This window comes from Centrocercus urophasianus, unplaced genomic scaffold (genome assembly GCF_019232065.1).
Source record: "Centrocercus urophasianus isolate 14NV4802_14NV808 unplaced genomic scaffold, USGS_Curo_1.0 seq_18, whole genome shotgun sequence".
Lineage (NCBI taxonomy): Eukaryota > Metazoa > Chordata > Aves > Galliformes > Phasianidae > Centrocercus > Centrocercus urophasianus.
This window is the reverse complement of record NW_024884733.1, coordinates 3666322-3694191: the sequence shown is the minus strand read 5'-3', so window position 1 is coordinate 3694191 and position 27870 is coordinate 3666322. Positions and strand designations below refer to the sequence as shown.

General features: G+C 50.7%; 1 protein-coding gene across 1 annotated transcript in view; it reads left to right on the top strand.

Annotated features, from left to right (window-relative positions):
• ASTN1 (astrotactin 1) overlaps window positions 1-27870 on the top strand; it is a 34033-nt gene extending 6163 nt beyond the window's left edge. The window contains exons 2-22 of the mRNA XM_042819667.1: window positions 8894-9081; window positions 11256-11649; window positions 12180-12326; window positions 12468-12575; window positions 12686-12835; window positions 13526-13693; window positions 13759-13843; window positions 19432-19506; window positions 20053-20190; window positions 20361-20511; window positions 20664-20830; window positions 20923-21117; window positions 21395-21522; window positions 23147-23251; window positions 23417-23605; window positions 25336-25604; window positions 25888-26021; window positions 26185-26336; window positions 26633-26768; window positions 26852-26952; window positions 27683-27870. Of these exons, the coding sequence (XP_042675601.1) occupies window positions 8894-9081; window positions 11256-11649; window positions 12180-12326; window positions 12468-12575; window positions 12686-12835; window positions 13526-13693; window positions 13759-13843; window positions 19432-19506; window positions 20053-20190; window positions 20361-20511; window positions 20664-20830; window positions 20923-21117; window positions 21395-21522; window positions 23147-23251; window positions 23417-23605; window positions 25336-25604; window positions 25888-26021; window positions 26185-26336; window positions 26633-26768; window positions 26852-26952; window positions 27683-27870 (3368 nt within the window). The remainder of the gene's footprint in view (window positions 1-8893; window positions 9082-11255; window positions 11650-12179; window positions 12327-12467; window positions 12576-12685; window positions 12836-13525; window positions 13694-13758; window positions 13844-19431; window positions 19507-20052; window positions 20191-20360; window positions 20512-20663; window positions 20831-20922; window positions 21118-21394; window positions 21523-23146; window positions 23252-23416; window positions 23606-25335; window positions 25605-25887; window positions 26022-26184; window positions 26337-26632; window positions 26769-26851; window positions 26953-27682) is intronic.

The window sequence follows — 27870 nt, the reverse complement described above, 5'->3', positions numbered from 1 at the left end:
CCTCCCTCCCTCCCTCCCTCCCTCCCTCCCTCCCTCCCGTTTCTGTGCCTACAGCTGAGGTATTTGGACTCATCCTCACTTATTGCAGCATAGGGCTTTGCTACTCTGCCATTATCTCTGTACATTCCATCACATTGCAGTATTGCACCATGTTTTTCCCTTCCTTGGTCCCAGAGTAGGGTATAAGGATACATGTCAGCCAGAGGACTCAGCCTCTGCAAAAGAAAAAAAAAATAATCATAAAAATATTTTTGAAGTTGATTTCACGAACAAGGAGCATCCTTTGGGTCAGAAGCAGTGGTGTGTGAGGGTAAATCTATCCTGGGCATCCCTCCCACGCCCCTGCACCCATAGCTGTCAGGGAGAAGGAAGCCCTGGGGACAAAGTAGAGCTGTTTCTGTGGGTGCAGGTATCTGTAGTTGGCTACAGCTCTTTATTTTTGTCCTCTAGTTTATCCCCATGGTTGCAGTCCCTGCCTGAAGAGCCAGTAAGGTGAGCACAGGCCCATGCCATGCAGTCACATTACAGCTGAGCCATGCTGGGGATGAGGAACTTGTTATATAATTTGGACTGCAATGCAGAAGTGCTTGTTTCGATGTATAATTAATTATCCCATTTCAGACTCTCTGTGGCAGTGGGGCAAGCATGCAGGTGTGGGGTCCTTGCTGGGGAGAACCATGCACGAAAGCCTTTCCTTCCTTTCTCCATCTCTCTTACTTGGGCATCACAATGCTCCTGCTTTTGGCCAGCTTAGGATGCTAAAAAAATTGGACTGGGTGTGAACAGCATTGGCCACGTGGATGGTCTTCAGAGGTCTTTTAGGCTCCTCTTGGTAGCAAATCCATTTATGTGTGCTCCAAGGTTTGGCTCACACCTAGATCTCCAGCAGTTGGGAAAAGAGCAGTGAGTAGCTCACAGGGTGGCTTCCTTAGGATGTAGGGGGAGAAAGGCAGGAGCTTCCACAGAGGTTGGCTGTGGATGCTGGCCTTTTATCCCACTGCTTTCAGATCCCCGCTTTGCACTTTCTGTCCTTCCAACAAAGGCAGCTGGCTCCAAGCAGCTTAGGCTTCAAAGTTCCCAAAATAACAGAGGTTAAAATAAATTAAGCAGAGAGTGGAGGAAAAAAAAAAAGCTACAAGATCAAGTCAGTGCCCCATTTGCACCCTGGCTCAGAGCTTCAAAGTAGCATCCACCTCCTGTGAGCAGCTGTTAGGCATGTCAAAGCTCAGGGCTCACAGCATCATCATCTTCTTGGGCTCCTCATCCTTTTGGAGTCATAGGGAATTTCTGTGATGGTGCACATTCCTGTGGGTGATGTGGGACCCCTGTGCTCACCTGCTGTCTTCCCATGTGCTGCAGGTGGGCAGGAAACTCCTTGTGGAGAGACTCCACGCTCAACTCAGTGCTCAGTGCCTCTGCTGATTTATATAGATCATCAGTATGACAATTATATACACCTGCAGATTTAATTACCTCCATTTTCGTCAGGCAGAGACAGATTTATGCCTCTATTCAGTTCCTGTAAATCTGAAACAAGCCTGACTAGACCCAAAAGCCCTCCCATTGATCACCGTGCACTGTCTGGTCTCTGGCCCTCTTGACAAGCACTTCTCTCAAGAGTGATAAATTCAAGATGCACAGTCAACTTTTCCCCTTCTATGTCTTTCTTCCCTATTTTTTTTTCTTTCCCGTTTCCTTCTCCCTGTTATCTCCAAGCATCTCCACGATCTTGAAAGCAGAGCTTAAAATTGGGTAGGTGCTTCTAAGCACTAAGGGGTTTATGGCAGCATGCTGCAGTCAGCTCTACCTCTATCCTGCCCCAAGTTGAGTGCCAGTCCATGCTGAGGAGTTGGGAGGAGTTGGTCGACCTCTTGGAGGACCTCCTGGCAGGGTTACTTGGGTCCTATCAAAATAATGTCTAATTCACCCAACCTCTTGGCCTTGGCATAATGAGCACTTAAACAAATTAGCTTGCAGAAGCAGGCTGGAGTTTACCCTTGAAGTCTGTGTCACTGCTGTAATGCATCCCCCTCCCCCTGCCTGTCCCACCAGAGCTGCTGACCTCGCCTGTACGATATGCTCTGATGTCCCACTAATGCCTGCCAGATGGGCTGCAGTGGCTGGTCATTACCATTCCTGCCAGCCCATGATGGATATAAACAGTGCTCTCCTCCCCGTGGAAACTGATTTGGGAAGCTGAAGGTAGTCTTGGTAGGTATCTTGGGCTTGTAGGGTTTGATGGTGTGGAGGGTTTGGAGTATTAGGAAAAAATAGAAAAAATGAGGAAAGAAATCTTTTCTCAGACAGAATGGTGATGCGTTGGCACAGGATGCCTGAGGAGGTGGTGGAGTCACCTCTCCTAGAGATGTTCAGGAACTGTGGGGATGTGGCGCTAAGGGATGTGGTCAGTGGGCATGGAGGGGATGGACTGATGGTTGGACTGGATGATCTTAGAAGTATTTTCCAACCTTCATGGTTCTATGATTTGGGTATGGGTTGTCCTGAGTTAGGCTGTGAGTTCTTCTTTCCTCATCAAAGGAACAGGAGGCCTCGGGCACGCATAAAGAGACATGTAAGTGTGGCCTTGGTGGCACCTGACTGGACCTGCAGCTGCCGTCCAACCCCAAGGCACTGGGAGGTATGTGGAGAGCAGGTTGGAGCTCATCTCCAACAGCAGGAAGTGGCTGATAATTGGGGAAAAATGTGGAAAAGCATATATTGTGTGATTTTTTTTTTTTTCTTCCACCCCCATACTGCCAAGGTTTGTGCTGCAGGGGTTCCTAAAGCTACGATTTGTCTGTGGGCTGTCTGGCTTGGTCGCTGCTGGTGGGTCTGTCTGCCTTGAAATTAGTTCCTTTCTCCGGGCTTTCATGCTTCATGGTGGATGAAACAGAGCCTTTTGTTAGTTTTTACATTCCTAATTCTCGCAAAGTGAGAAATAGTGAATAATCATTGCCATTTCCACTGCTCCACTGGCTTCATGATTTTATGGGCTTTTATCCTTTCCCTGCTCAGCTGTTTGTTTTCTTTGCTGAGTACTAACACAGTTGGTTTCTCCTCTCCACGGAAACATTTCAGACCTCTTGTCTTCTTTGTGTGCCTCTTTGGAGCCTCCTTTCCTGCTTCCATCACGAGATGGCTGACCTGAATACTGCTGGCAGTTCTTGAGATCAGCGTGCTGTCACCAACATTGGATTTCACCTGCCCACTTTCTTGCCCACTTTTCTCTAGCACTTCACAGTTTTAGATCTGAGGTACCTAATTTTAGCATTGGTGACCAGCTTTGTCACTCGCTTCCTCTTCCAGAGTGCTTCAGAACAGCTGAGATCCTGACAAAGATCTCTGCGGAGTTCCTTGGTAACCTCCTTTCCTTATGAAATGCAACCTTATTCCTCCTTGCGTGGTGGGCGTCCAGAGGACATTCCCTCTGGTGACACCCCTACTTAGATTCTCTTGGAAACTTTCTTGACAAGGCATCTTTGAAAGGAGTCCGTCAAACTGGATCACCCTTATCTACTGGTGTGCAGAGTTGCACGACCCACATATATCTGTGCTACCAACTGGTTCTTTTAATAAATTGACCAGGGCAGAAGTAGAATTTACTGGTCTTTAATTTCCATTTTCTTAGGAGTTTGGGGTCTTTTCCATCGAGGTTTGTTCCACCAGTTGTTTGCCATTTCTGAGCAGTACAGTTGTGCCAGAGTTCAACAGCTGTCCTCCTTCTCTTGTAGTTGAGCACTTAATGGAATGATGGGTTCATGCCCTACATGTCACACATCTGTTGTTAAATCTCCTTCAAGAACACTTTGCCCTTTGACCATGATTCTTTCTAATCTCATTACCAAGATGTAAGGAGCCCAGCAGAGAGGACTGGAGAGCTATGGGGCCCTAAAGGCCTGTAGACACAAGCAGAGGAGGAGCTGGTGGATGGTGACTCCAGTTAAACATTAAATAGCACTGGGTTTTGCTGGGAAGCAGTGTAGCCAGAGCAGTAGTTTTTCTTGGCTAACTGAGAGCTTCTCCATCATTTGGGTTCTTTCTGTGGAGACCTGGGCTTCCCTCTGGAGGGGATGACGTGATGGCATTGCAGGGTGTTGGGATGGGATACCTACTACAAATGTGGTCCTTTCCAGGGCATAAATATCAATGTTGCATTTCTTAAATTGCTGGAAAGTATTTTCCTGTTATGGTGCAGGGTGTGGAATTTTGTGTTTGTTTTTTTCTTCTTTTTTTCTCCTCATGATCATAGAGCAGAGGTGCTTTCCTGAGTGTTAGTTCAAGACATGGGTTTGTTCTCATCGTGCATCTCCTACCTCATAGTTATGGTCAATGGGACCTTATTAATAAAACAGAAGTGAAAACCAAACACCAACAAGTATCCCAACTTGCTTATTGCAGCTTTCAGTCAAAATTGATGGATATGGTGGTAAATAACCTTGGAGTGGATGTTCCACAGTTGTGGTTGAGCATGTCCTTGTGTCTGCAGAGAAGAGCAGAGAAATGAGATGTGTGATGTTGTAGGGTCAACAGCTGTGGAGCAAACCCAGGTGAATTGTTGTTTGTTTTTTTTTTTTTAATGATTAATCTGTGTCCTTTGCTCTGGAAACAGTGGTGTGACACAGTGTCACTCCAGGAGTGATGGAGGGCTTTGCTGTTAAAGAAAGGGACAAATTAGGGCTGTAGCATATTTGGGATAAAAATCCTATTTCATGGTAAAACATGGGCACAGCTTTGAAAAGGTTCTTGATGACCTTCCCAAAAGCAAAGGCACCCAGCATTTCAAAGAGAAACCTGGTTAGCTGTCAGCCTTGCTACAGTAGCTTATGGCTTCATGTGTACTGTCCCCAGGTTAAGCAAAATGGTGGGGTGACATTGGACCCATCTGGGGAACACCTCCAGATATAGCTGGATGCTGCCTCCTTGAGCTTCCAGATTGTCCTGGCTCTATGGATCTGTTTGTAATCTTGCACCAAGTGCCATCTCCTGTGACGCAGGTACCTAACAGATAGGGTGAGACTTGTTTGCTGCTATGGAAAATCTGGGTTGTCTTAGAAAGGCAGGGTGACCTACAGAGCAAGCTAGCGTCCCTGCCTGAGCCTGGAGAGGGGGAAAAAATTGCAAATAAAATATGAATAGTCAGCGGTGAATGTGATTTTTGTTTAAGCAGGCCAATAAAAAATGAGAGTATTATCCCATGAAAGATGTGTCAGTAAAATCTCAGGTAAAAAACTGCTTAAATATCAAGATATGCATTTTGACATCTGAATTGCAATGAATCACATCCTGAGGTTCCAGCACAACTGCTCATTGTGGGATGGGCTCCCGAGTTACTGAGTGCTTTAGAGGCCTTTGGACCAGGGCTTGTTTCAGCTAGGGTAGAGCTGTTTAAAGGACGTGCAAGGTTCAGGCACAGAGTAAATGCACAAGCTAATGGGGAACTTAAATAAAAACACAGTTGGGTTCCGATGGAAAATAAGCCAGGTTTAAATGTTAATGAGGAAGTATAAGTCCAAGTCAAAAGCTGCATTCTGCAGAGACTGGCATTATGGCAGAGTTCATTTGCCTAATCAGAGGCATTTATTAGCACAAAATGCTTCCAAATGGAAACAAAAAATGTTTTACCTTTTTTCTTCCCCCGCTCAAAAGATTGCATTTGTTTTTAGGGAGCGCTCTTCTTTTTGTGCGTTTTCCTCTCCCTGCACATGTCAGGGTCTTGGTGATGCCTGTGTGTCAGTGTTGGGGCAACACTTGCAGGGGCTTGAGAGCATTGGTTCTGTGTGCACACGCAGTACTGGCCTGCTGCAAAGCAGTGCTCACAGCCCAAAGGCAGGGTTTGCTCCAGGCTGGGTGGCTGTCCCAAGAAATTAAGTTGTTCAGGTGATCTATAATGCAGTGGATATAACTCCACTGCCTCCAGCACTCCAGCAACACCATCCAGACTTTCCTGCTCTCCTCTCCTTGGCTTGCTCTTTTTGCTTACAGATGCTCTGAGAGGGGAGCACCACAGTGGCTACATTGAACACATCTGCTGGGGTCTTTGGGGCTGCTGCTCCCGTGGATGGGAAAGACCTGGACCACTCTTGATACCAGGCAAACATGGCGCAGCATAATTAGTGGTGTCCTACAGTTATTAACCCCTGACCCAGGCAGGCTATTTTTTAACAGAGGTGCAAGAAGTTAATACTAGTGCTAATGGCTTCACATCCAGGCCTTAATGAAAGCCATGCAGGGACAAGGCCTATCATCAATATCTTTCAAACTTTGAACTTGAAATTATCCTCTCCCTGCTGCCATTTTTTGGCTTTCTCTCTGCCTTCCCCACCTCCTCCAGAGTTTCCTGAACCATGTTTTTGGGCTGGTCAACGAGATTGACACCCACCAGTCCTAATGTAGAACTTGATCTCCATCAGCACCCCAATAAATGGTTGCAGCGATCCCCATAGGTCACAGCAGTGTGTCCTATCAGGCAATGAGATGTCTGCTTCAGGAGTAGGAAAAAAGTAAAAGTGAGAAGTACTGGACTGGGGGATGCGAGAGAAAGAGACAAGGAAGCGTGGCCATGCTTGAGCCAAGCTCCAGGGAAACATCATCAGGACAGGAAAATATTTGTAGATCTGTTTTTAAAGTAGAAATGGAATGGGGTGGGGCAGGTGCAGTGCTGCTAAACCCATCAGGGAGAAGAGGAGGGAATCCAAGGACGAAGTTCTGCTACCCAGGTTGTGGAGGAGCATTGCCTCTCGTGGTGATGTAGAGATCGCGGTCTACTTGTTTGGAGTGATGGGGGCTGATTCCTGGGGTGTTTTCTCTGTTTCTAGCACCTCTGGCCTGTATGTGATGCAGCTGCGGGAGGGAGGGTGGTGGGTGGGAGAAGGATCGCACGTGTCAGCCCTGAAGCTCACGTGTTGTGCTCTTTTTAAAAAAAGAATCCCTTTTTCATTGAAATACATTATTCTTTTTAGAAAGAAGCCTGTTTAAATAAATTTGAAATTATGACAACCTATTTTAAGGCCTAAATTTACTATAATCTATTAATCATTTAAATAACTTCCATCAAGGAGTCCTCCTGAAATATTAATGAGCTGAAGGGTGCTGATTTTTCAATGATATGTCAGATCAGGGGAAAACATCTTTTACTCCGGCTTTCTAAATGTCACAATGTCGTATACTTAGTATCTATTATTTCCAGTCTTCACAATGGGGGAAATGCTGGTATTTACATTTTTCAAAATGTCAGGACGTTGAGTTCCTGTTGTGCGTAAAAGCTCTTGCCTTAATTACTCTTAATTTCACATTAGCAAGCAGGTGTGGGGAGAATATTTTCTTCAATTTGAGCTAGTTCATTTGAAGTTGGGAAGCCGCAGGGAGTTGAGAAAGCTGGAAAGCTTGTTTTCCCCTTTCAGCCCATGAATAAAGACCAGGTGGGAGAGGAGGAGATCAGCTCTTTCAAGCTCCTGGGACCAGATTTTCAAAGGGGATCCTGTGCTGAAACATGCAGCTCAGTGGTTAGAGGGAATTTCAAAAGTGCTTCTGGCTGCAGGGATGTGTGCACTCCTCCTAGCTCTGCTTCTCAGTAGCCCAAGGAGAGCTCAGCATCTCTCTGCTTGGGACAGTGAGAGCACGCTGATTGCCATCAGAAATGCAGCCCGTGCTGAGCAGAAACCGCCTGCCAATTCACTTGTTAATGTTTCTTTTGATTAATCAAATCACTTTGGAAGGGCTGGACTTGGTTTTTGATGCATTTTCCCCCCCCGTCTGGTAGCTAGCTCACTTAAGGCAGCCTAATGAAATTAATTAACAGTAAATTTAAAATGTTGTTTTTCGACGCGATAATTGAATTCCAGTTTTCATTTGAAGGTGGTTTGAGACGAACAAAATGAGGATGACAATTTGCTAAGTGAGCTCAGGCTGGTTCCCAACACCACCGAAACACACAGTATAAATGAGACCACACCGGACTGACCCGTATGGAAAGGGAGAAACTCTTCGTGCTTTTCACAGTCGTGACAGCAAACGTAAATAATGTTTGCGTTTTCAGAGGAAAAAAAGTGAATAGCTGAAGTAGAAATAGCACACTGGAGCTGCAAGATCAGGGCTTCCTGTGTGCAGGCGGTTAAAGCGGTGCCCAACTCTGCCATGGTGATGTGCTGGTTGTGTGCTCACCCAACTGTGCTAAGCCTCATCTCTGAAATGGTTCTAAAGAATCTTGTAGATGTGGCACTGAGGGACATGGATAGTGGGCAGTGGGGGTGGCTTGGGGTTGGAACCAATGATCTTAGTGGTCTTTTCCATCCTTAATGATTTTATGTCTATGCAGTTTTGGACCAGTTGAGCACATGTGGCTTGGTTAGGCATGCAGCCTCTGCTGCTTTGCTTGGGTTTCATCCAATGCCATCGCTACCCAGCTCAGCTCTGCCCATCTGCCCTAGTGCCAAAGATCCTCTAGCTGAAGGCACTTAGAAAAGTCAGGGTCCTTGGGCAAAACAAAGAGGTATCTGTGCAGGTACTGGGGCTGTGTCCTGTGTGGGGAGCTGCAATGTGTGGGCAAAAACATGAAAGCTCTGAGCGTACGTCAGTGGGAGCCAGCACTGCAGGTGTGATTGCAGCCACGTGCGCATCTCTCCAGCCATTATATTTTCCGTTTACAGTAATTAGCTGCACAGCCCCAGTGATCCCATTAGCGCTCCTGAGAAGTTGTTCCGTATTCTCTGCTCCCTGCGGCTGGGACTGCATGCAATGTGAAGCACATGGGCAAAAACTGGCTGAATTAGAGCCTCAGGGATGCTGGTGGCCATCCGTGGTGATACACCACCCCCTGGCTGCACCCTACATCCACTTTTTGGATGAGGTGGATACTCCCCTGGTAGCCCTCTTATGACCCCATTTGCTTTCACAGAGATTTCAGGCAACACAGATGACATCCCATTGGTGCGCTGGCGGCAGCAGTGGCTGGAGAATGGCACTCTGCTCTTCCACATCCACCACCAGGATGGGGCTCCCAACCTGCCTGGTTTCGAGCCCACTGAGGAACCCCAGACCGAGTCAGCCGAGGAGGAGCTGAGGATCCTGCACATCTCCGTCATGGTACGTGCATCCCTTCTCCTCCTGCTTTGGGACGGAGGCGGATAGGATGCTATACAGGATGCTTGAGCACTGGGCTGCATTACACTTGTCCCAGAACTCACATCTCCAAATGACTCATGCTCTCCACCACCTAAATGTACCCCAGTGCTTCTGCAGGAATCCTTCACCCTGGGCTTTGAAGGCTGCATCCAGCTTAATACGGGGTTAATTCACGGTGACTCCCTTGGCAGCCCTTTGCTCGGGTGCCTGCATCAGTGGTGTCACAGTGCCACCAGGCACTGTCACCACTGCTTTGCTCAGTGCAGCTCCATGCGGGAGTCCCCCGTGCAGAACCGCAGGGAGAAGATTTAATGGCAGAGAAAGGAGGGCAGAGCAGAGATCTGGGCTGGGGGGGGAAGAGGTGGTGGTGGGGGCTGTGTTTTTATTTTTCCTAATCTTGGAAAAGTCTGAAGGACTGACCATTTTTGAGCCATTGGGAGATAATTAGCCAGAGACAATGTGTTGCCAGCTGCAAACAGGCTGTTTAATGGTGCCTACCCTAATGAGAAGGCCGTAGCTCTTCCAGATTGATGCCGGAGGCCAGGCTTCTACTCCATCATTTGCACTTGATTAGTCTTGAGGAAAAAAAAAAAAATCGCTAGCAAAGCCAACCCCAAACCACTTTTGGTCTGTTTCCTCATTTTGGTTCCTTCCCCAAGAGAGAGCATTGCCTTGGGGAGATGCTGGCCCCACACTCAGTCCACTCTGCTGCTGTGGACTGGTTTTTTGATGACTGCTGAATACCCAGATCCAGGCAGGAGCATATGAAATGAGTCTTATTATTGAAGTGGTAAAAGGATGCCTGCGATTCTTGCACCAAAATGTATAAGTACAGATTGCATCCTCCCTTTCCCTTGCTTTTCCATCACTCAGCTCCAGCAGCATCCTTTGTCTTGACAAACAGAGGTTGGCTTTTGTGCCTGGGGTCAAAGTCACATGTAGTTTTCAAGGCTCATTTTCTGTCATTCCATTTGGTTGGTGAGTGTAGTGTAAGCAAGGGGCTTTATCCATCATGACAATGCTCTGCATGGGGAACGTGCGAGAAACCCTCCTAGCTCTGGGTCCCCATGTGTCCTTTGCCCAAGTCCCAGTGGGAAGGATGAAGGTTTTCCGTGCTCCCGTGGAGAGGAGACAGGAGAGCACACCCAGGTGAGAATCCAATACTACTGTTCATCCACAGTGACAGACTTATCGTCTTGGTTCCTGCCTGGAGAGATGTGTCTGCAAGGCTGCTGGTCTCCTCCACTGCTGGCGTCTCCTCCTTTGTCTTTCTCTTTTTGCTTTTAAAGAAATTTTGGGAGGTGGGCAGTGAGGATACACTGCAGCTCCATTATCCTGGGAATGGAAGAGGGCGAAGCCATAATGGCCATTAGGGCTCCTTTCCCAGCTCCATCTCCCGCTCCTCGTTCAATAATTTCCTTAATGTTTGGTCCTAATGGAGCAGATTATGACTACTATTTTATTTTATCAAGAACACCTATTTCATGAAAAGGAAGAGGGGGACCGGAGGCACGGCCGGACAGGCAGCTGTCAGCTGGCTCCATGTGCTCTTTTTTTCACTATTATTGTTGTTGTTGTTATTATTCCTGGCAGACCAGACCAAGGAGCCAGCTGGAGCTTTCATCTCACCGCCTCCATCCGTGCTGCGGAGGTGACATCTTGGGTGACCTTGGGTATGATGGGAGGTGGTGGGGCTGGGTGTACTCAGGGCTGCTCCGGGGAGTTCTTCCATTCTGCGTCCCCCAAACCTTGCTTCAGTTGCTGTCCCAAGCCTTCATCTCACTTAATTTGCACTGAAATTTCCACAGGATGCCCTGAGAAAATCTACCGAGATTGAGAGTGACAGCATTGAAAGTGGCTGGAAATGGGTCAGAAAAAGTTGCCTGCAGGAGTGTTTGCCTATAATAAACCCGCTTGCTGCTTTCAAAGACGTTGCAGGAGAGCACAAACAAGCCACGCTCTGCTTTAAATGCTGCTTTTTTATGGCTCAGTGGCGACTTCAAAGCCAGCCCTGCTCGAGGCGGGCTTCACCCTGCAGTGCCAGGAGCTCTTGTCGGTGTGGTCAGGCTGCTCCCAGCCCGCTTCCCGGGGCTGTTCTGCTGTCCCTGCTGAGCCCTGCTGCTTTGTGCCCACAGGGAGGGATGATCGCGCTGCTGCTCTCCATCCTCTGCTTGGTGATGATCCTCTACACCCGGCGGCGGTGGTGCAAGCGGCGCCGTGTGCCACAACCTCAGAAAAGTGCCAGTGCTGAAGCTGCCAATGAGATCCACTACATCCCCTCGGTGCTGATTGGGGGGCACGGGCGGGAGAGCCTGCGCAATGCCCGTGTGCAGGGCCACAACTCCAGCGGCACCCTCAGCATCCGCGAGACCCCGATCCTGGATGGCTACGAGTACGACATCACCGACTTGCGGCACCACCTCCAGCGGGAATGTATGAATGGCGGTGAGGACTTTGCCAGCCAGGTCACCCGCACCCTCGACTCGCTGCAGGGCTGCAATGAGAAGTCAAGCATGGACCTCACTCCAGGTCGGGCAGCAATGGGGCTGAGCTAGGTCCATAGAATCATTAGTAATCTCATCCAACCTTAAGGTCCTCTAGTCCAACCATCAACCCATCACCACCATGCCCAAGAATCCTTGTCCCTCAAACCATGTCCATCTTCTCTTCTCCCCATCACTGCATATATATATATATATTTTGCCTTGAGTATTTTGTCACGTTTTTCTGAACACGTGAGATGTTAGTGGCTCTCCAGAAGCCCATCTGTTGACAGTGCAGTGTGCTTCCTAAAACTCTCTGGGGCCTTCTTTGCAGACCTGGCTATGCAGGAGTGCCTTGAATGTTAAATCTCCACATTTAACCAGGCTTGGTGGATGTGCTGGTCCTCTTAGGGCTTTGAGGAGCTGCACTGGGAGTAGACTGGTCCATCAGCCCCAGCCACCTTGTATGGATGCTGGGGATCGATCCAAGGAAATCTTTTTCTCACCTCCCTGTTGTTTTTCTTTTCTTTTGGTCTTTCTCCCTGAAAGATGTTGCCTTCAATTCTTCCCGCCCAGGGAGTGATAATGCAAAGCTGTCCCTGATGAACAAATACAAGGACAACATCATCGCCACCAGCCCTGTGGACTCCAACCACCAGCAGGCCACCCTGCTGTCCCACACCTCTAGCAGCCAACGCAAGCGCATCAACAACAAGGCGCGAGGTGACCAATGATGGGATGGGATGGGACAGGATGTGCTGCTCTGTGCCTACCCACCCGGCAGCCCTTTGTGGCAGTGTGGGGATGGGATGGGATGTGTTTGGGTGCTGCCACGGCTGTGACCATGCTTGGTGTCACCCACAGCTGGCTCAGCCTTTCTGAACCCCGAAGGGGACTCGGGGACAGAGGCAGACACTGATCCCCAGCTGACCTTCTACACAGACCCCTCTCGGAGCCGGAGGCGCAGCCGAGGTGAATGCAGGAGGTTGGGCAGTGAGCTTCCCCCACCTCTGCCCTGTTTTCTACTGTCTTTGTCTCTTATGTTGGGTTTGGGGTTGGAATGCACTTTTTGTGTTTTGCAGTGGGGTCCCCCCGCAGCCCCGTGAACAAGACCACTCTAACCCTCATCAGTGTGACAAGCTGTATCATCAGCCTGGTGTGTTCCTCCCATATGAGCTGCCCCCTTGTTGTCAAGATCACCCTCCATGTCCCTGAGCACCTCATTGCTGATGGTGAGTGACCACAGTCCTACAGTTGCCAACCTATGTCAGCCATGGGTGGGAGCTGTGATGGAGGAGAGGGGAGTTGATGGAGGGAACAGGTCTGGAGTGGGTACAAGATTGAGGGGAAAACTGGGATGAAGGATACGAGTGTGGGCAAGGTTTGGTGGGAATGGGCATGGCATGGTGGTACAAGCACAGGATGGAGTTGGGTGTCATAGGATAGAGGAGATGGACGTGGGATGCAGGAGGTGGATGTGGGATGGGTGAGATGGATGGCACCAGCACAACAAAAGAATGAGTAGTGGCCATTGTGGGTTTGGCTGGCTTGGACACTGGGTGGAGGGGGCTGACATGGTTTAGAGAATACAGGCTGGGGTGGACGTGGGTTTGTAGGACAGAGGGGTTCATTGTGGGGCAGAGGGGGCCTGGGATTCTTGGAATGGAGGGGGCCATTGCAGGATGGAGGGCACTGTACTGGAATGGAGGAGACTATTGTGGATTAACAGGACACTGTTGTGGGATGGAGGGAACAATCACAGGGCAGAGGGAACCATCATAGGATGAAGGGACACCATGATGGTGTGGAGGTGACTATCATGGGATGGAGGGAACTCTCACAGGATGGAGGGTGCTGTGATGGGATGGAGAGCGCTGTTGTGAGATGGAGGGGACAGCTGCTGATTGCCCCCCGGGCGGCAGGGAGCCGCTTTATCTTGCTGGAGGGCAGCCAGCTGGACGCCAGCGACTGGCTGAACCCGGCGCAGGTCGTCCTCTTCTCCCAGCAAAACTCCAGTGGCCCCTGGGCCCTGGACCTCTGTGCCCGCCGCCTCCTTGACCCCTGCGAGCATCAGTGTGACCCTGAGACTGGTAAGCGGGGGATGGTGGGGGTCCTGCAGGGCCCCCTGTCCCTGATGTGCACCCTCTTTCTGTAGGTGAGTGTCTCTGCTATGAGGGCTACATGAAAGACCCTGTCCATAAGCATCTCTGCATCCGGAATGAGTGGGGGACCAACCAGGGGTGAGTGTGCCCACAGCGCTGCACCCAGTTTGGGCTGCAGCAGCAAGGCAGGGCTGTGGGAAATCCCCTTTGGTGAAAGAGTTAAAAGCAGCTCAGTGAGCCCTGAGGTCAGAGGGGTGTGGGCTCTTCAGCCACCCCGCAGGAGAGGAGGGTTGTGCTGTTCAGAATAAGGAGAGCTGAGGTACAATGGTGTTGATGAAGTCATTAGGTTTCAGAGTAAACAACCCCCCAGAGAGCATTGAAGCTGGTCCTCTTCCCTTTCTGGGTACTCCTTCTGCATCCTGCACCAGGAGATGCCTGTTCAATATTTTTATGCTCCTGAAAGCATGAAAGGAAAAACTTCTGATCCACCCTAGACATCAAAAATCTGCATACGTGCATGCACCAGCACCTCCAGCCTCTTCCTCTTCCCCTTCACTCACAGTGCCCAACACCCTCTCTGAAGTCATTAGTGCATTAGGAAGAGAAAGCCATCAAAGGCTGGCCTCAGAATTCCTGCTGTGCTTCTGCCTCCCTCTGAGCAGGGCCCTGCTGCTCAGCCCCAGCCCCTCTCCCCTTCTTTCATTTTAAAGCCATTTAGCAATTAATCCCTGTACTGGCCATGGAGATGAGGTGGCTGTCCTTCTGTGTGAGCAGAGCCGGGCTGGGGACAGCTTGATCCTCATGGGATGCATAGATGGGGGATGTGGAGCAGCATGGTTGGGTCCCCAGTCTCATCCCCAGAGAACAAGTGTCCTGTGGTGATGTCTGAAGCTACCCATGTCTTCCCCTGCTTCTTCCCATGAGCAGCACTGAGTGATGAGGACAGGGGCATATAGGGAGGAGGTTGGTTGTCCATGTTGGGTGTCTCAGGGTGGGTTGGAAGGAGCCAACAGCCACTCACAGCGTGCCAGACCCATACCTTGCTCACAGAGTGAAGGGGCAAGTGACTTTGTCCATCAAAGATGTTTGTAAACGCATGTAATTACATATGTAGGTGTGTTTGCTTCCTTCTGCTCTGCTTTTTGTTGCTGCTGGGTGTGGGACTGCAGCCTCACTGCTTCCATGCACCTTACTCTTCTCTAGCTTCTTCCTGGATGAACTGCTCCATCTAAAGGGAGAGGGGAGAAAAGGCTGAGTTTTGGGGGAAAAAAAAGTGCAGATGGTAGCAAGCAGGAGAGAAGCCAAGGACAGGGAAGACAAATGCATTCCTGCCCTTTAAGAAGTTGTTTGCTCTGCTTAATTCAAAGGGGTCTTTAGCACCATCTCAGGTAGCCTCTGGAGATCCCTTCCCACCTCAGCCATTCTGTGGTTCTTCTGAGATACCAAAGTTATACTGTGACAAATCATACACAGCATCTCACACCTTCTTTTCTCTCTGGGGCATGGAAAACAAGCAGATCTTTGTCTTTCTTCCTCAGCCCTAGACCGTACTGGAGATATCCATGGTTCTCCTGCTCCTCCCTGTGCTTCCCAGAGGGCTTCAGTGCTGTGGGTTTCCCTCACTGTCCTTCAAGAGCTTCTCTCTCAAGCCATGTGAAACAGGGATCATTTTGTGCCTCTGCCTTGTGCCCATCAGATTTTAGTTTTGGAAAACAGTAGCAGCAGAAACCAACAGTAACTCCATCATCCCTGCCTGCAGCTTTCACTGTTGATAGGATTTCTGGAAAGTGTGGCCATGTGAAGCATTTTGGTTTAAGCTGGGTGTGTAACGAGTATCTTTCTGGAGATGCTGGAAATCAGCTACTCCATCCTGCATCCCAAGGGGACCAATGGCATCTGAGTCACTTCTGGCAGGTGTTTGTTTAATACATTCCTAACCCCTCCAATATTGTGACCCAATCCAGGCACTGAGTCTGGCCCCTTAGGATCCCATTGCTTCTGAATGGGATGACCAGAAAAGCAGGGAGCTTTGGAAGTTTTTTGGTGACAGCAGTGAGGCTTTGTGTGCTGCATGTATTTTGGATACCATGCTGAGATCCCCACCTTCCCAGTGCATCTCTTACCGAACGCATCTGGTCCCTAAGTCAGCACTAGTTTTTCAAAAATGAGATCTTTTTGATCATGTGCAGCAGATAAATTTGATCGCCTGCATTGTGTGCTGCTCTTCAGCTGTTTTAAACAAATCTGCTTTGCACTGTTTGTTTGATAGCAGTCTGCTTTTCTGCTCTGCTATACATTTTTAATTAGCTGCTTTTTTGGCTTTTCCTCTAACGTTTCTCAGGTAGGAGAAGTGGTTTCCAGCAATCCGGCCAACTTTGTTTGAACCAAATTCCCGTGGCTGTGGCATGGTATGACTACCCAAAATCAGATTGCTAATTGTGCCTTCAGCTAGCAAGCTGTTTCCTGCCCACATTCATACTTCTTGAGCCTGTGGATTCATTATGTGATGTCCCATGGCTGTCCCATCACCATGTGTTCATCTTACCCAAGGCAGCACAATGAGATCTTAGATCCTCTGCATTTAAGGGGGTCAACGTGCTTTTCCATTTTCTGCTATTGTTGCTCTTCACTATTGCATAGGGAAATCTGGGGCATGGGGGGGTTGGAGTCACCATTCCTGGAGGTTTTTCAGAAGAGGATAATTGTGGCACTGAGTGACATGGTCTGAGTGGTCACAGGCATGGGCTGATGGTGGGACTAGATGATCTTAGTGGTCTTTGCCATCTTAATGATTTGATGGCTCTATGACTCTGTGAGTTTCATTACTGAGACCTGTCAGCCTGGTAGGTACTGCATCAAGGTGGGCTCAGACAACTACGTGAGGGCGGATACATCCCTTTCCCACCTTTCTGCTAGGGCTTGAGACCCTCTGAGGTAGTGCCATTTTTTGGGGGATATCTCTCCCCCTGTGAGCTGTGCACCCAGTCACGTCCATCCCCACATATCCAGTGGAGCAGCTGGGGACACAGGGAAGTGACAAGGACAGCACTTTTTCTGCTTAAACTCTTTTTGCTCTTTTTTTCATCATCTTTTTTTTTTTTTTTTTTTCCCCACTTTTTCTGCCTATCTTTTTTTCTCCTCTGTCTTTTTCCATCCCCTGCTGTGTGCCTCAGCTCTGCGAGCCTGAAGGATGGCCAGATAAAAAGCTCCTCTTTCTTTCAGATCCTTTCACCAAACCAGCCCTCCGCCTCCTCCTCCCCGCCCCATTCTCCTTGCAGATTTATGAGCAGCCCGGAGAGAAAGTGCCAGCATTAGCATTTTTAATAAAGAGCTGCTTGGAAGGGATGGCAGCAGGCAGGGAGGTGGGAAGCTGAAGCCTGGGGGAAACCCTTGCAAGGCAGAGCTGAAACAGGGCTGGTGGTAGCACTGGGATGGGCATTGCTGATGGGAGATAATCTCTTGGATCACATTTCAGGTTGGATATTAGGGAAAAATTCTTCTCAGAAAGAGCAGTGAGGTATGGGAGCAGTCTGCACAGGGATGTAATGGAGTCACCATCCTTGGAGGTGTTCAATGGAAGTCATACTGAGGGATGTGGTCTAGAGCAGACATAGGTGTGGACTGGTGGTTGGACTGGATGATTTACTGGTCTTTCCAACCTTAATGATTCTCTGACACCTGCCTCCTGCCCTGCACAACTGTGCCCACATCTGGACTGTGTCCCTTGGGTCTGTGTGGGGTGCAGGTGCTGCAGGTATGTTCCTGGTTTTCTCTGGGCTTGAAGCCACCAGGGAAGGGCTGTGGTGGCCACGGTGGCTGGTGCTTGGCTGCAGGGGTTCAGCACAGCAATCTCATGCCACTGTCTGGGTGGGAGTCACTAAAAGCACCAGCAGCTCAGGGACCAGATGTCAAGTTGCCTATTTTCGGTGCTTAACCACCAATTGGTGGCATTGCAGCCATGCTCATGTGCAGTGACTTTTCAACATCTTCTGCTCAGCCCCTTTCTCCCTTCTACCAGCTCAGCACCATGTATCTTGCAAAGATGCCCATGCTGGGGATCCATTGTAGAGCTTGTCTACAGGAACTTACTGATGCTGTTGGATGAGCTTGCTGGGTCTTGTGCCCAGCGAACCCCATTTTGTTGATTCAGATGCCTACCTGCTTGCCAAGGCTTGCCAAAGGAGCCAAGAGCTGTCCTTTCTGGCCTGTTTAACCCAGTCTGATCAGACACAGTACTGCTTCTAATCTATCTCTGTTCACTTTGTGAGCTCTGAAGACTGTGCAACGCAAGCACCTGCAAGCAGAGCAGCAAGGAGCCTGCCAGTGATGCATAGGAGAAGGAAGATGGAATGAAACAGTAGCAAAACCACGCAGAGGAAGAGGCAGTGATGGGAAGGATGTGTCCTCATCTTTAGCAGCAGGAGTAACAAGGCAGCAAGGAGGGAACTTTCAGCTTCATGAGATGAAGAATCAACATGGAGCTCCTGGAGAGATGCATTGGGTGGAGTGCTCTGGCTTAAAGCCATCACTGCCTGACTTTTAGGCATCGTTGGAAATTGTGCCCTTGAGGGGCTATTGAATGGCCTTGTGCTGATTTCCCTGTACCTAACCTACATGGCACTGTGCTCTTGCATCCGTGGGCTGGCCACCCTGCCTCTGCATCACTACTGTGGGCTGAGAACCACTGGAAGTGCAGCACGGCTCTTCACGACCATTTGTCTAGCCAAGCTGATGAGGAACAATACCTTGCCTCTGCTTTTGTTCCCAGCCCAGTGCACTGTGGGGAAGAGAGAATAAAGCCCATCTGTGGCAGTGTGGGATGCTGCTGTGGGCAGCATTCAAGGATCTGGCAAGGTGCAAAGAGAGCACTGCTTCCCATCCACACAGACCTTATCCAGGGCACTGAGCTCTGCTGCTGGATGTAATCCTGTGCCTGGTCACAGAAGTGCCATTGTGTCCCAGGCAGGAAATGAGCAGTGCTCTAATCCCGCAATCAGGATTTTTTTGTGTCCTTGCTGAAATAACTTCAGATTAGGAATTGAAGTGCTTGTGCAGGAGAGCTGTAATTGCCTTCAGAGAAAATCCCCAGGCTCACCAGGTGTTTGCCATGCTGCTCGTGCGGATGTGTGCCCTCAGCGGATGTTTTAAAGGTGACAGGATGGAAAAATCTCCAGTTCTGAGCTCATTCTACAAATAAGATTCGGTTGGATCTGGCTGTTACTCCTCTGGACTCCTTTTTATTTTATTGCTGGTCTTCAATTTGCTATTCTCTCTGCAAATGACCCTGTGCAAGAAATGCTCTGCGAAGAATGCTCTATAGAAGACGCTCTGCAAAGGATACACTTCAAATGGGGCCATGCTGTGTGGGCTGCACATCCCAAAGCATCCTGGCCATGGGTGCAGCTGTCCCTAGACATGTGCTAACATTCCCATGATGGGAATAGGTGGGTGGTGCCTGAGGGTGCAGGGCTGTGAGGCTCAGGGATGCTGCAGCAGTGGGAAAGGGGGGGACTGGAGTCTACAGTACCTCAAAGTAAAGGATGAGATATGCTGTTCACTGGATGCACCAGCTGTGTAGGAACACCCAAATTCTAAAGATCCCCCGCTCTCCCACAATCGTGGAACTATTTTACCACCTTGTGTGTGCATCACAGGTACTTGCTGCAGTGCAAATCTGGGGAGGCATTTTGGGATGCTGGCATGATGCTCCTGTGTTTCTCTTCCAGGCCCTGGCCGTACACCATATTTCAGCGCGGCTTCGACTTGGTGCTGGGTGAGCAGCCATCAGATAAGATTTTTCGGTAAGTCTGCCTTCAGCTTCACCACCAATCCTTGGGTCTCCCTTTCAGTTACTGGTGCTAGTTCTGGGGAAGGTGCAGCACGTGGTCCCCCGTGTCTTGGCTGACCTTAGTGCCCTGTGCCACCACCTAGGGGGCATATGAGCTGGAAAGATCCTACTGCTGCTTTTTGGGGTCATTTTGGGTGCATTTGGAAGACTTGTCCCTTCTTGATGCATCTCACAGAGCACCTGCCTCTGCTGCCTCCCCCTGCTAGCCCTGGAGCTGCAGCAGCCATGGACACCTTGGAGAGGAGGAATAAATACATGAATAATCTCTTGTTATCCTTCCTGCTCCCTACGCTCCCCAGCAGCATGCTCCTGGCAGATAGGTGCTCGAGAAGCCTGTATCCAGCTGGGGATAGATTTGGGACCAACCTAGCTCCTTTTGTAGGGAGGGGAGAGGTTTGAGGGCTGTGTTTCAGCAACAGCACTCCCTGCTCAGCCCTGGCATGATATCCCTGCATTGATGGGGTTTGGAGTTTCCCCCACGTGCTCACTCTCTTGACAGGTTCACCTACACACTGGGGGAAGGCATGTGGCTGCCACTGAGCAAGAGCTTTGTCATTCCTCCGGCTGAGTTGGCCATCAACCCCTCAGCTAAGTGCAAGACCGACATGACAGTGATGGAGGACGCCGTGGAGGTCAGGTAGGTGTGAGCAAGGTGAAGGCAAGGCCGTTGAATAGTTTCACTAGCAAATATTCTGGTGGTGTGCCCATGGAGCAAAGGGGCACCCCAAAGGACATAGGGGCTGGTGAGAGCTGGGTACACCTTGTTGGCACCAAACAGAGTGGTGAAACACCTCCTACTCCCTACAGGGAAGAGCTGATGACCTCCTCCTCCTTCGACAGCCTGGAGGTTCTTCTTGACTCCTTTGGCCCTGTCCGTGACTGCTCCAGGGACAATGGGGGCTGCAGCAAGAACTTCCGCTGCATTGCAGATCGCAAGTTGGACTCAACGGGCTGCGTGGTGCGTGGCCAGCTTGGGATGAATATTTGTTGCAGTATGAGCTGGTTTTGGTGCAAGTTGTGACCTTTTCATATTTCTCTAACGTTATTTTCTGATGAAGGGGCCTCTGAGAGCATCACCCTCATCTCACCTCTCTCTTTTCCCTTCGCCAGTGCCCGACGGGCCTGAGCCCAATGAAGGATGGCACGGGTTGCTATGACCGCCATGTTGGTGTTGATTGCTCTGATGGCTTCAATGGGGGCTGTGAGCAGCTGTGCCTGCAGCAGATGGTGCCTCTGCCCGACGACCCTCTGCTCTACAACATCCTCATGTTCTGTGGGTGAGTACCCCATCATCATTCCATGCTGGGGTGGCCTTGATCCCCACTGGAGGGGCTGCAGCTGATGGTGCGCCCTGCTGCTGGCTTCTCAGGTGCATTGAGGACTACAAGCTGGGTACAGATGGGCGATCATGCCAGCTCATCTCAGAGTCGTGCCCCGATGGTGTGGACTGTGGTGAGCCCCGTGAGCTGCCCATGAACCAGACGCTCTTTGGGGAGGTCTTCTATGGCTACAACAACCACTCCAAGGAGGTGGCCCCAGGGCAGGTGCTCAAAGGGACATTTAGGTGAGTGGAGATGTGGAGGGATGACCATCAGTAGGGTCAGCCTTTCCCATCCTCTCTGCAGCCCTTGGGTCTCCAAGACCTTGATCCAACCACATTTAGCCAAGCTTTGCAGGAGGTGGATGGGTTGCAGGTAAGGGCTCATCTGAAGATGGCCACCAAGAGCCACAATGGCCTTCATAAGTCATGACCAGAGGAAGAGAACGGTGCTTGGTAGAGTTTTAGGGATGGATCACTGGCCCTTGTTCCCTGCCCTGTTCTCTCCCCACTGTACTTCCAGACAGAACAACTTTGCCAGGGGCCTGGAGCAGCAGTTGCCAGATGGACTGGTGGTGGCCACCGTGCCCCTGGAAAACCAGTGCCAAGAGGAGCTCTCAGACCCCACACCTGACCCCGAATTCCTCACTGGTGAGTGAGCTCAACCATACCCTCATCCTCTTGGGGGATGCTGAAAGATGAGATGCATTTAGCCTGGCTTCAGCACCCAGTGCCCACCTGCATCAGCAGCTGTAAGGGAAGGCGATGCATTTCCCATATCTCTTTCAGCCAACAGCAAATAAGGGGAACCTATAACATCACTGCCTTCTGCCAGCTTGTCCATTTGCAAGGGAGAGGCTGCAAATTAATTGTGTGGTGTAAAAGCTCAATTGTCCATCGGATAGTTGGGGAATTTGCGAAAAGGCTTTTTTTTTATTCCAAGCAGAAATGTTTTCCAAATAGTTTTGACAGTTTGATAGGCTTCCAAATCAGAGTCACTGGTGTCAAGAGGTATTCAAAACCACAAATACGTTTTGGTTTGTCCTGTCAGTGTGTTATGGCCATGAGGACTGAGGTGGGGTCCTAGCTCTGTTTGGCAATGCCCATAGGATATCACAGATGTGACTTAAGGTGATGCCAACACGGCCGCAGCATCGTGAAGGGACCGGGGAATTCAGTGGCAATAATTCCAAAGAGGCAGAAGCCAGCAAATTATCCTATTCATTTCCCACTGCTCTGCTGGCTCTTTGTGGCTGATTAAGAAGGTGGGGAAAAAAAAATGGAAAAGAAGTGAAATCTCTGCTGTCAGTAGGCAGATCTGGGCATCGCTGTGAATACACAAGAGGCAGAGCTGCTGAGTAAGGAAGGGCTGTTTTTGCATAAACACTTTTGCAGGGAAGAGCAATGCTTTGAAGCTGTTTGTAGCAGCCAGCACTGAAGGAAGAAGCACTGCAAGGCAGAGGACCTCATCCTCCTTATCCTCTGCCTCCCTTTCTTGCTGAGGAGGGTGAATGCACATTGTTTTCCTCCTGAACTCCTGCTGTGGGGCTGTTTAGCAGCAGGACTCACTGCTTCCCTGCTGAGCAGAGGTTTGCTACGTGGGATGTGTGGCTGTGGCACTGCTGGGGAGGAGATGGCTGAGTCCCAGCATCCTTCTGCAGCACACTGCGGGATGCTCTGGCCACCAAAATAAAGGCCACCAAAACCCTCAGTTTGTTTTCTGGGGCGTTGTTGCAGGCGTGGTGGCTTCTTAGTCACTCTGCTCTCAGGAGTGGGGTCTGTCTCTGGGTTGACCACCCCAACTCTCATCCTGGCCATTTCCAAAAGGTTTCAGGTCTTGCCTAACCCCAGCGTTGCCATGATGCCCCAAAGGACATAGGAAGGTGGTTTCCCTGTGCACACGTGTCCAGCTCAGTCCCCAGAGCCTCTGGGCTGGCCACAACCATGGTGTGATAGTGACTAGGCCTGCTAACAGCTCATTTCAAAAGTGCAGCTCTCATTAACAAAGCAATTAGCACACCTGGGCATGTCTGGGGAGGCAGGAGGGATGTGGGAGGAGGCTCATTATCTTCTGCTGTATTTTCTGGCCAGCAGGATGAAGTGAGCCCATGGGTTTTCCTTCTATGTTGCAGTGTTAATGCATGTGGAACAGCTGATGGTGGAGATATGATTTGTGCTGGCCCTTCCCCTTTTATCGTCTCACCCTGGTCATGGTGCAAGGTGTTGTGGCTGCTGTGGTTACCCCATGTCCGAGCGTCATGTTCTCTCTTGGCAGGGATGGTGAACTTCAGTGAGGTGTCAGGATACCCTCTGCTACAGCACTGGAAGGTGCAGTCTGTGATGTACCACGTCCGGCTCAACCAGCTGACCATCTCCCAGTGTAAGCATGTGGGAAGAAGAGGCAGTAATGGATGCACCACATGCAGGGTGGTGGCTGCTGGGGTGCTGGGTGCACATCGCATGTGTAGAGGATCCAAGGGCTGAGCATCCCCAGGGATTTGAGCATCTGCAGAGGTTTGAGCATCCCCTCATGTTTTCTCCCCAGCCTTCAGCAATGCACTGCACTCTCTGGATGGGGCCACCTCTCGCAGGGACTTTGTGGCACTGCTGGACCAGTTTGGCAACCACTACATCCAAGAGGCCGTGTATGGCTTTGAGGAGTCTTGCTCCATCTGGTACCCCAACAGGCAGGTCCAGCGGCAGCTCTGGTTGGAGTATGAGGACATCAGTAAAGGTAGGAGCTCCAGGACTATTCCCGTAGCCACCCCTGGCTGAGCAGGAGCTGGGTTTGCCATTGGCACAGCAGGCACAGTGCCCAGTCTTTGCAAAAGCTGCGTCCCACCTCATTTTCCTATTTCCACCCGGCTCCCACTCACTGAAGCTGGTCCAAGGACTTCATGGACTGCAGCCAGCATCAGCCCCGGCCAGCAAGGAAAATAAATACCCACATCCCTGGGGAGATGAAAGACGAAGGCGCTAATCCCACCAAGCTGTCCTGTCTGATTCTGGACTTAGCTGCTATTTGCCTTTAATCCTGTTCTTTCCTTTCCTTTGTCTCCTCCGTATCTGCTCTTTTCCACTCGCATCCCGGGGCCAGACTTTCCTCCTGCTGATGTGTGCTCCTCTCTTGGGTTGTCAGCACTTTACTTTCACTTTTTTTGTCTGCACACCAGTGCTGTACTGGTCACCAGGTTCTGGAAAACTGGGTGGGGGGCTGGGGGATGCCAACACAGCTCTGCTTTTGCTATAGAGGAGCAAGCATCTGCAGCCTGCTTTAGAACCAGCACAGGCAAGGAGAGAACTGGAAATCTGGGGCACTGGGGACCAGTTGGGTGTAAAACACTCATTTCTGAGAATGGATGCTACAGGCTCCTGGAGCCTGGGCTTCTTCCCAAGCCTACCTGTGTCCAGCCCCACTGCTGCTTTGCTGAGGGCTGGATCCAGATGTAGCATCTTTTGATTGCGAGTACTTGTTGTTTGGGGTATTTTTATTTTTTTTTTCCCCTCCTGCAATTTCCTCCTCTTTGATTTTCCTGCTTGGAAGCTTTTCAGGTCTGGCAGTCTCTTTCCACCCACAACATCACATTTTGGTTTTGCTCTGGCACCTGCCACTTTCCCTCCTTTGCTTTTTGTTTGCAAACGTCAGGAGCTGGATATCGACTGAGAAATTGCAAGAGACATCTCATTCTCTGGCTCCTCTGCTTTCCCTCTGTGCCTGTGAAGCTGCAATTCACAGCCAGCCCAAAGTGATCCAATTCCAACTCGCTGGGGTGGCTGAGCAGTGCTCCTGCATCCAGGGCTTTGTTTAACAGCCCTGTTTTCCTCGCAGGGGTCTCAGAGATTGGCTTGGCAGACCCTTCCATAGGAAGTTCTTCCCACAGAGCTGTGGATGTGCTGCCAGCAGTGTCCCACAGCCGCAGCAGGCAATGCCCTCGGCCTCCTTTTGTTCTTCCCACCCTATTGCCTTGTCCTCATCGTTGCTATCCTCTTAAGAATCACCTAATTCTTGGGGACAAATGCAAGGAGGCAGGCATGAAGCAACTGCTAAAAGGGATGTGCTCCCTGTGCCTCTGTGAGTGGGGGCTGCTGGCCTTGACGGAGGCTTTTTGGGAACCAAGGGAGCAGAGAAAAGAAATCAGAAATGAAGCTGATTTAGAGGGAGGGACTAAATGGGTCCTTCGTGAGCCTCCAGCTGCAAGAACGAGGCTCCCTCTCGTGGGGACCCAGTGCAAGGATTGGTCCATCACCAGCCAGGCAAAGGGCTGGGGAAACTAAGGCACAGATGATGCCAGGGTGCACTTTCCAGTCTTGATTTCTGCTCTCAAAACCAGAGGGCATTTCATCCCTACAGGGGGGAGGGGTGGGTCTGGACACTCTCTCTCCTAGGAGCATCCCCTTGGCAATGGTATGGAGACCATCCCTGCCTCCCTCTTCATGGCAATTCTCTTTTCTCCCCTCCCCCAGGCAATTCTCCATCAGATGAGTCAGAGGAGCGTGAGCGGGACCCCAAAGTGCTCACCTTTCCCGAGTACATTGCCAGCCTCTCTGAGTCAGGCACCAAGCGCATGGCAGCAGGCGTGCGAATGGAGTGCCAGAGCCGCGGGCGCTGCCCCTCATCCTGTCCCCTCTGCCACGTCACCTCCAGCCCTGATGCACCAGCAGAGCCCATTCTGCTTGAGGTCACCAAAGCAGCCCCCATCTACGAGCTGGTCACCAACAACCAGACGCAGCGGGTGAGAAGCTTGGGGAGTGGTGGGATGGCATTACAAAGCTCTTTGTAGGCAGCTTGCATCACATCAAGTTTTGGCAGCTCTTGCTGACCCCATCCCCAGGGTGGATGGACCATGCTGAACCATTTCAGTGTCACCCAGCAGGGAACAGGTGAATCATAGTGATCTCTTCCAATCTTAGTGATTCTGAGATCATCCAGTCCAACCATCAGCCTATCGCCACCGTAAGTGCGTGCTCTGATGGTGGGATGCCAGACTGAACTTATCCGCTTCTCCTCACTCCCAGCTCTTGCAGGAAGCCACCATGAGCTCACTGTGGTGCTCAGGCAGCGGGGATGTCATCGAGGACTGGTGTCGCTGCGACTCAAGTGCCTTTGGGGCTGATGGACTGCCCACTTGTGCACCTCTCCCACACCCCATGTAGGTCTCTGTCTGGCCTCGTAGTATGGTTGGTCTAGGAGGTGGCGATGGCCAATGGGGTGGTGATAGGGGGCGGTGGGGCTAGGGTGGCTTTGTGGGGCAGGTTTGTGGGGCAGTGGGCCTTGCCCTCTCAAGGTGCTCACCAGCAAGCATTGCTCTCCAGCCTGCGGCTCTCCACTGTGCATGAACCCAGCAGCACGCTGGTAGTGCTGGAGTGGGGGCACTCGGAGCCCCCCATCGGGGTGCAGATCGTCGACTACCTCCTCCGCCAGGAGAAAGTGACCGACAGGATGGACCACTCCAAGGTGGAGACTGGTGAGTGGGTCTCACTGCAGGGAGGGTGGGATGGAGATGTTGGAGGACAATCTCTAGCTCCCTGTTTGCAAGGGAGTGCTGCAAATTATTCCTTATCCCATAGGAAAGTAGCCCCTCCCTCCTTGCCATGACAGTGAGCCTTGCAGGGGGCCCACAGATGGCAGGGAAAAGCAGTGGGTTTGTCTCCACACCAAACTCATGTGTGAGCTTTGCTCTGCCTTTGCAGCTTGGTGGTGGGCATAGCCCTGGGGACATCAGTGTCATCATCTGTGGCATGTCCTCTTTGCTCTCCCTAGAGACGGTGCTGAGCTTTGTGGATGACATCATCTCTGGTGCCAAGTCCCCCTGTGCCATGCCAGCCCAGGTGCCTGACAGGCTCTCCTCCACCATCTCCCTCATCATCCGCTGCCTGGAGCCCGACACCATCTACATGTGAGTCACCTCCTCCATGTGAGCCTCCCTCACTTCATGTGAGGGCCCAGGACCTGCAGCTTCACTGCTGTCCTTCTGGCCAGGTTCACCCTCTGGGGAGTCGATAACACGGGGAGACGCTCCAGGTCCAGTGATGTGACGGTCAAGACGCCCTGCCCTGTGGTGGATGATGTCAAAGCTCAAGGTGAGCCACTGACCTGTGCTGACCCGAGGCTTCATGTGTGCCTACACAATTGGAAAGCAGCCTCATTGTTCATGGGCATGGAGGCTTGGTGGGGATTTGGATGTGGGTTGGAAAAGCTATGCATAGGGTACATATGTATCCTGTGCCTGGGCATAGGATTGAGCGTCCACAGGGTGATGCTTGGGACCAGTGACAGGGAGCTCTCCTGACTGTTATGTCTGTGCACGTATCTCCTGTCCTGGCTGCGATGCCTCCTTCACCCCAGACAAACACAGATGCACTCTGTGCTGCTGAGAAGATGGATGAAGGGGAAGGAACTCAAGACATGTTGAGAATGGGTGGAGAAATAGCTGAGGAAAATCTTGCTTGACCTGCTCAGAAAGGAGCTGATAGCATAAGTGGTGTCTGAAGAAATCCCAGTTGTGTTCTTTCTTCTAGATAAATGGCATTTTACTAACAGTACCTGATGTCACCAACCATTTCTCTTTCTAATTGGGTCAAACTATGAGAACCTAAACTGGATTGATTAGTCCAGCTGAGCCTGGGGAATGACATCTACTCTGTTGTTCCTCCACTGCCTTGATATGACATTAATCATACCCCAGGGGACAAATCTTGGCTCCAGTAAATGCCACAGAGGATTTGTCTCTTGGCTTCGCTAGAGCTGAGCATTATCCTGGTGGACTTTGTTCTTTGCACCCCACTGAATACCCCTTGTTCTTCTGCCCAGAAATTGCAGACAAGATCTACAACCTCTTCAATGGCTATACCAGTGGCAAGGAGCAGCAAACAGCCTACAACACCCTGCTGGACCTTGGCTCCCCCAGCCTGCACCGTGTTCTTTACCACTACAACCAGCACTACGAGAGCTTTGGGGAGTTCACCTGGCGCTGTGAGGACGAGCTGGGACCCAGGTAG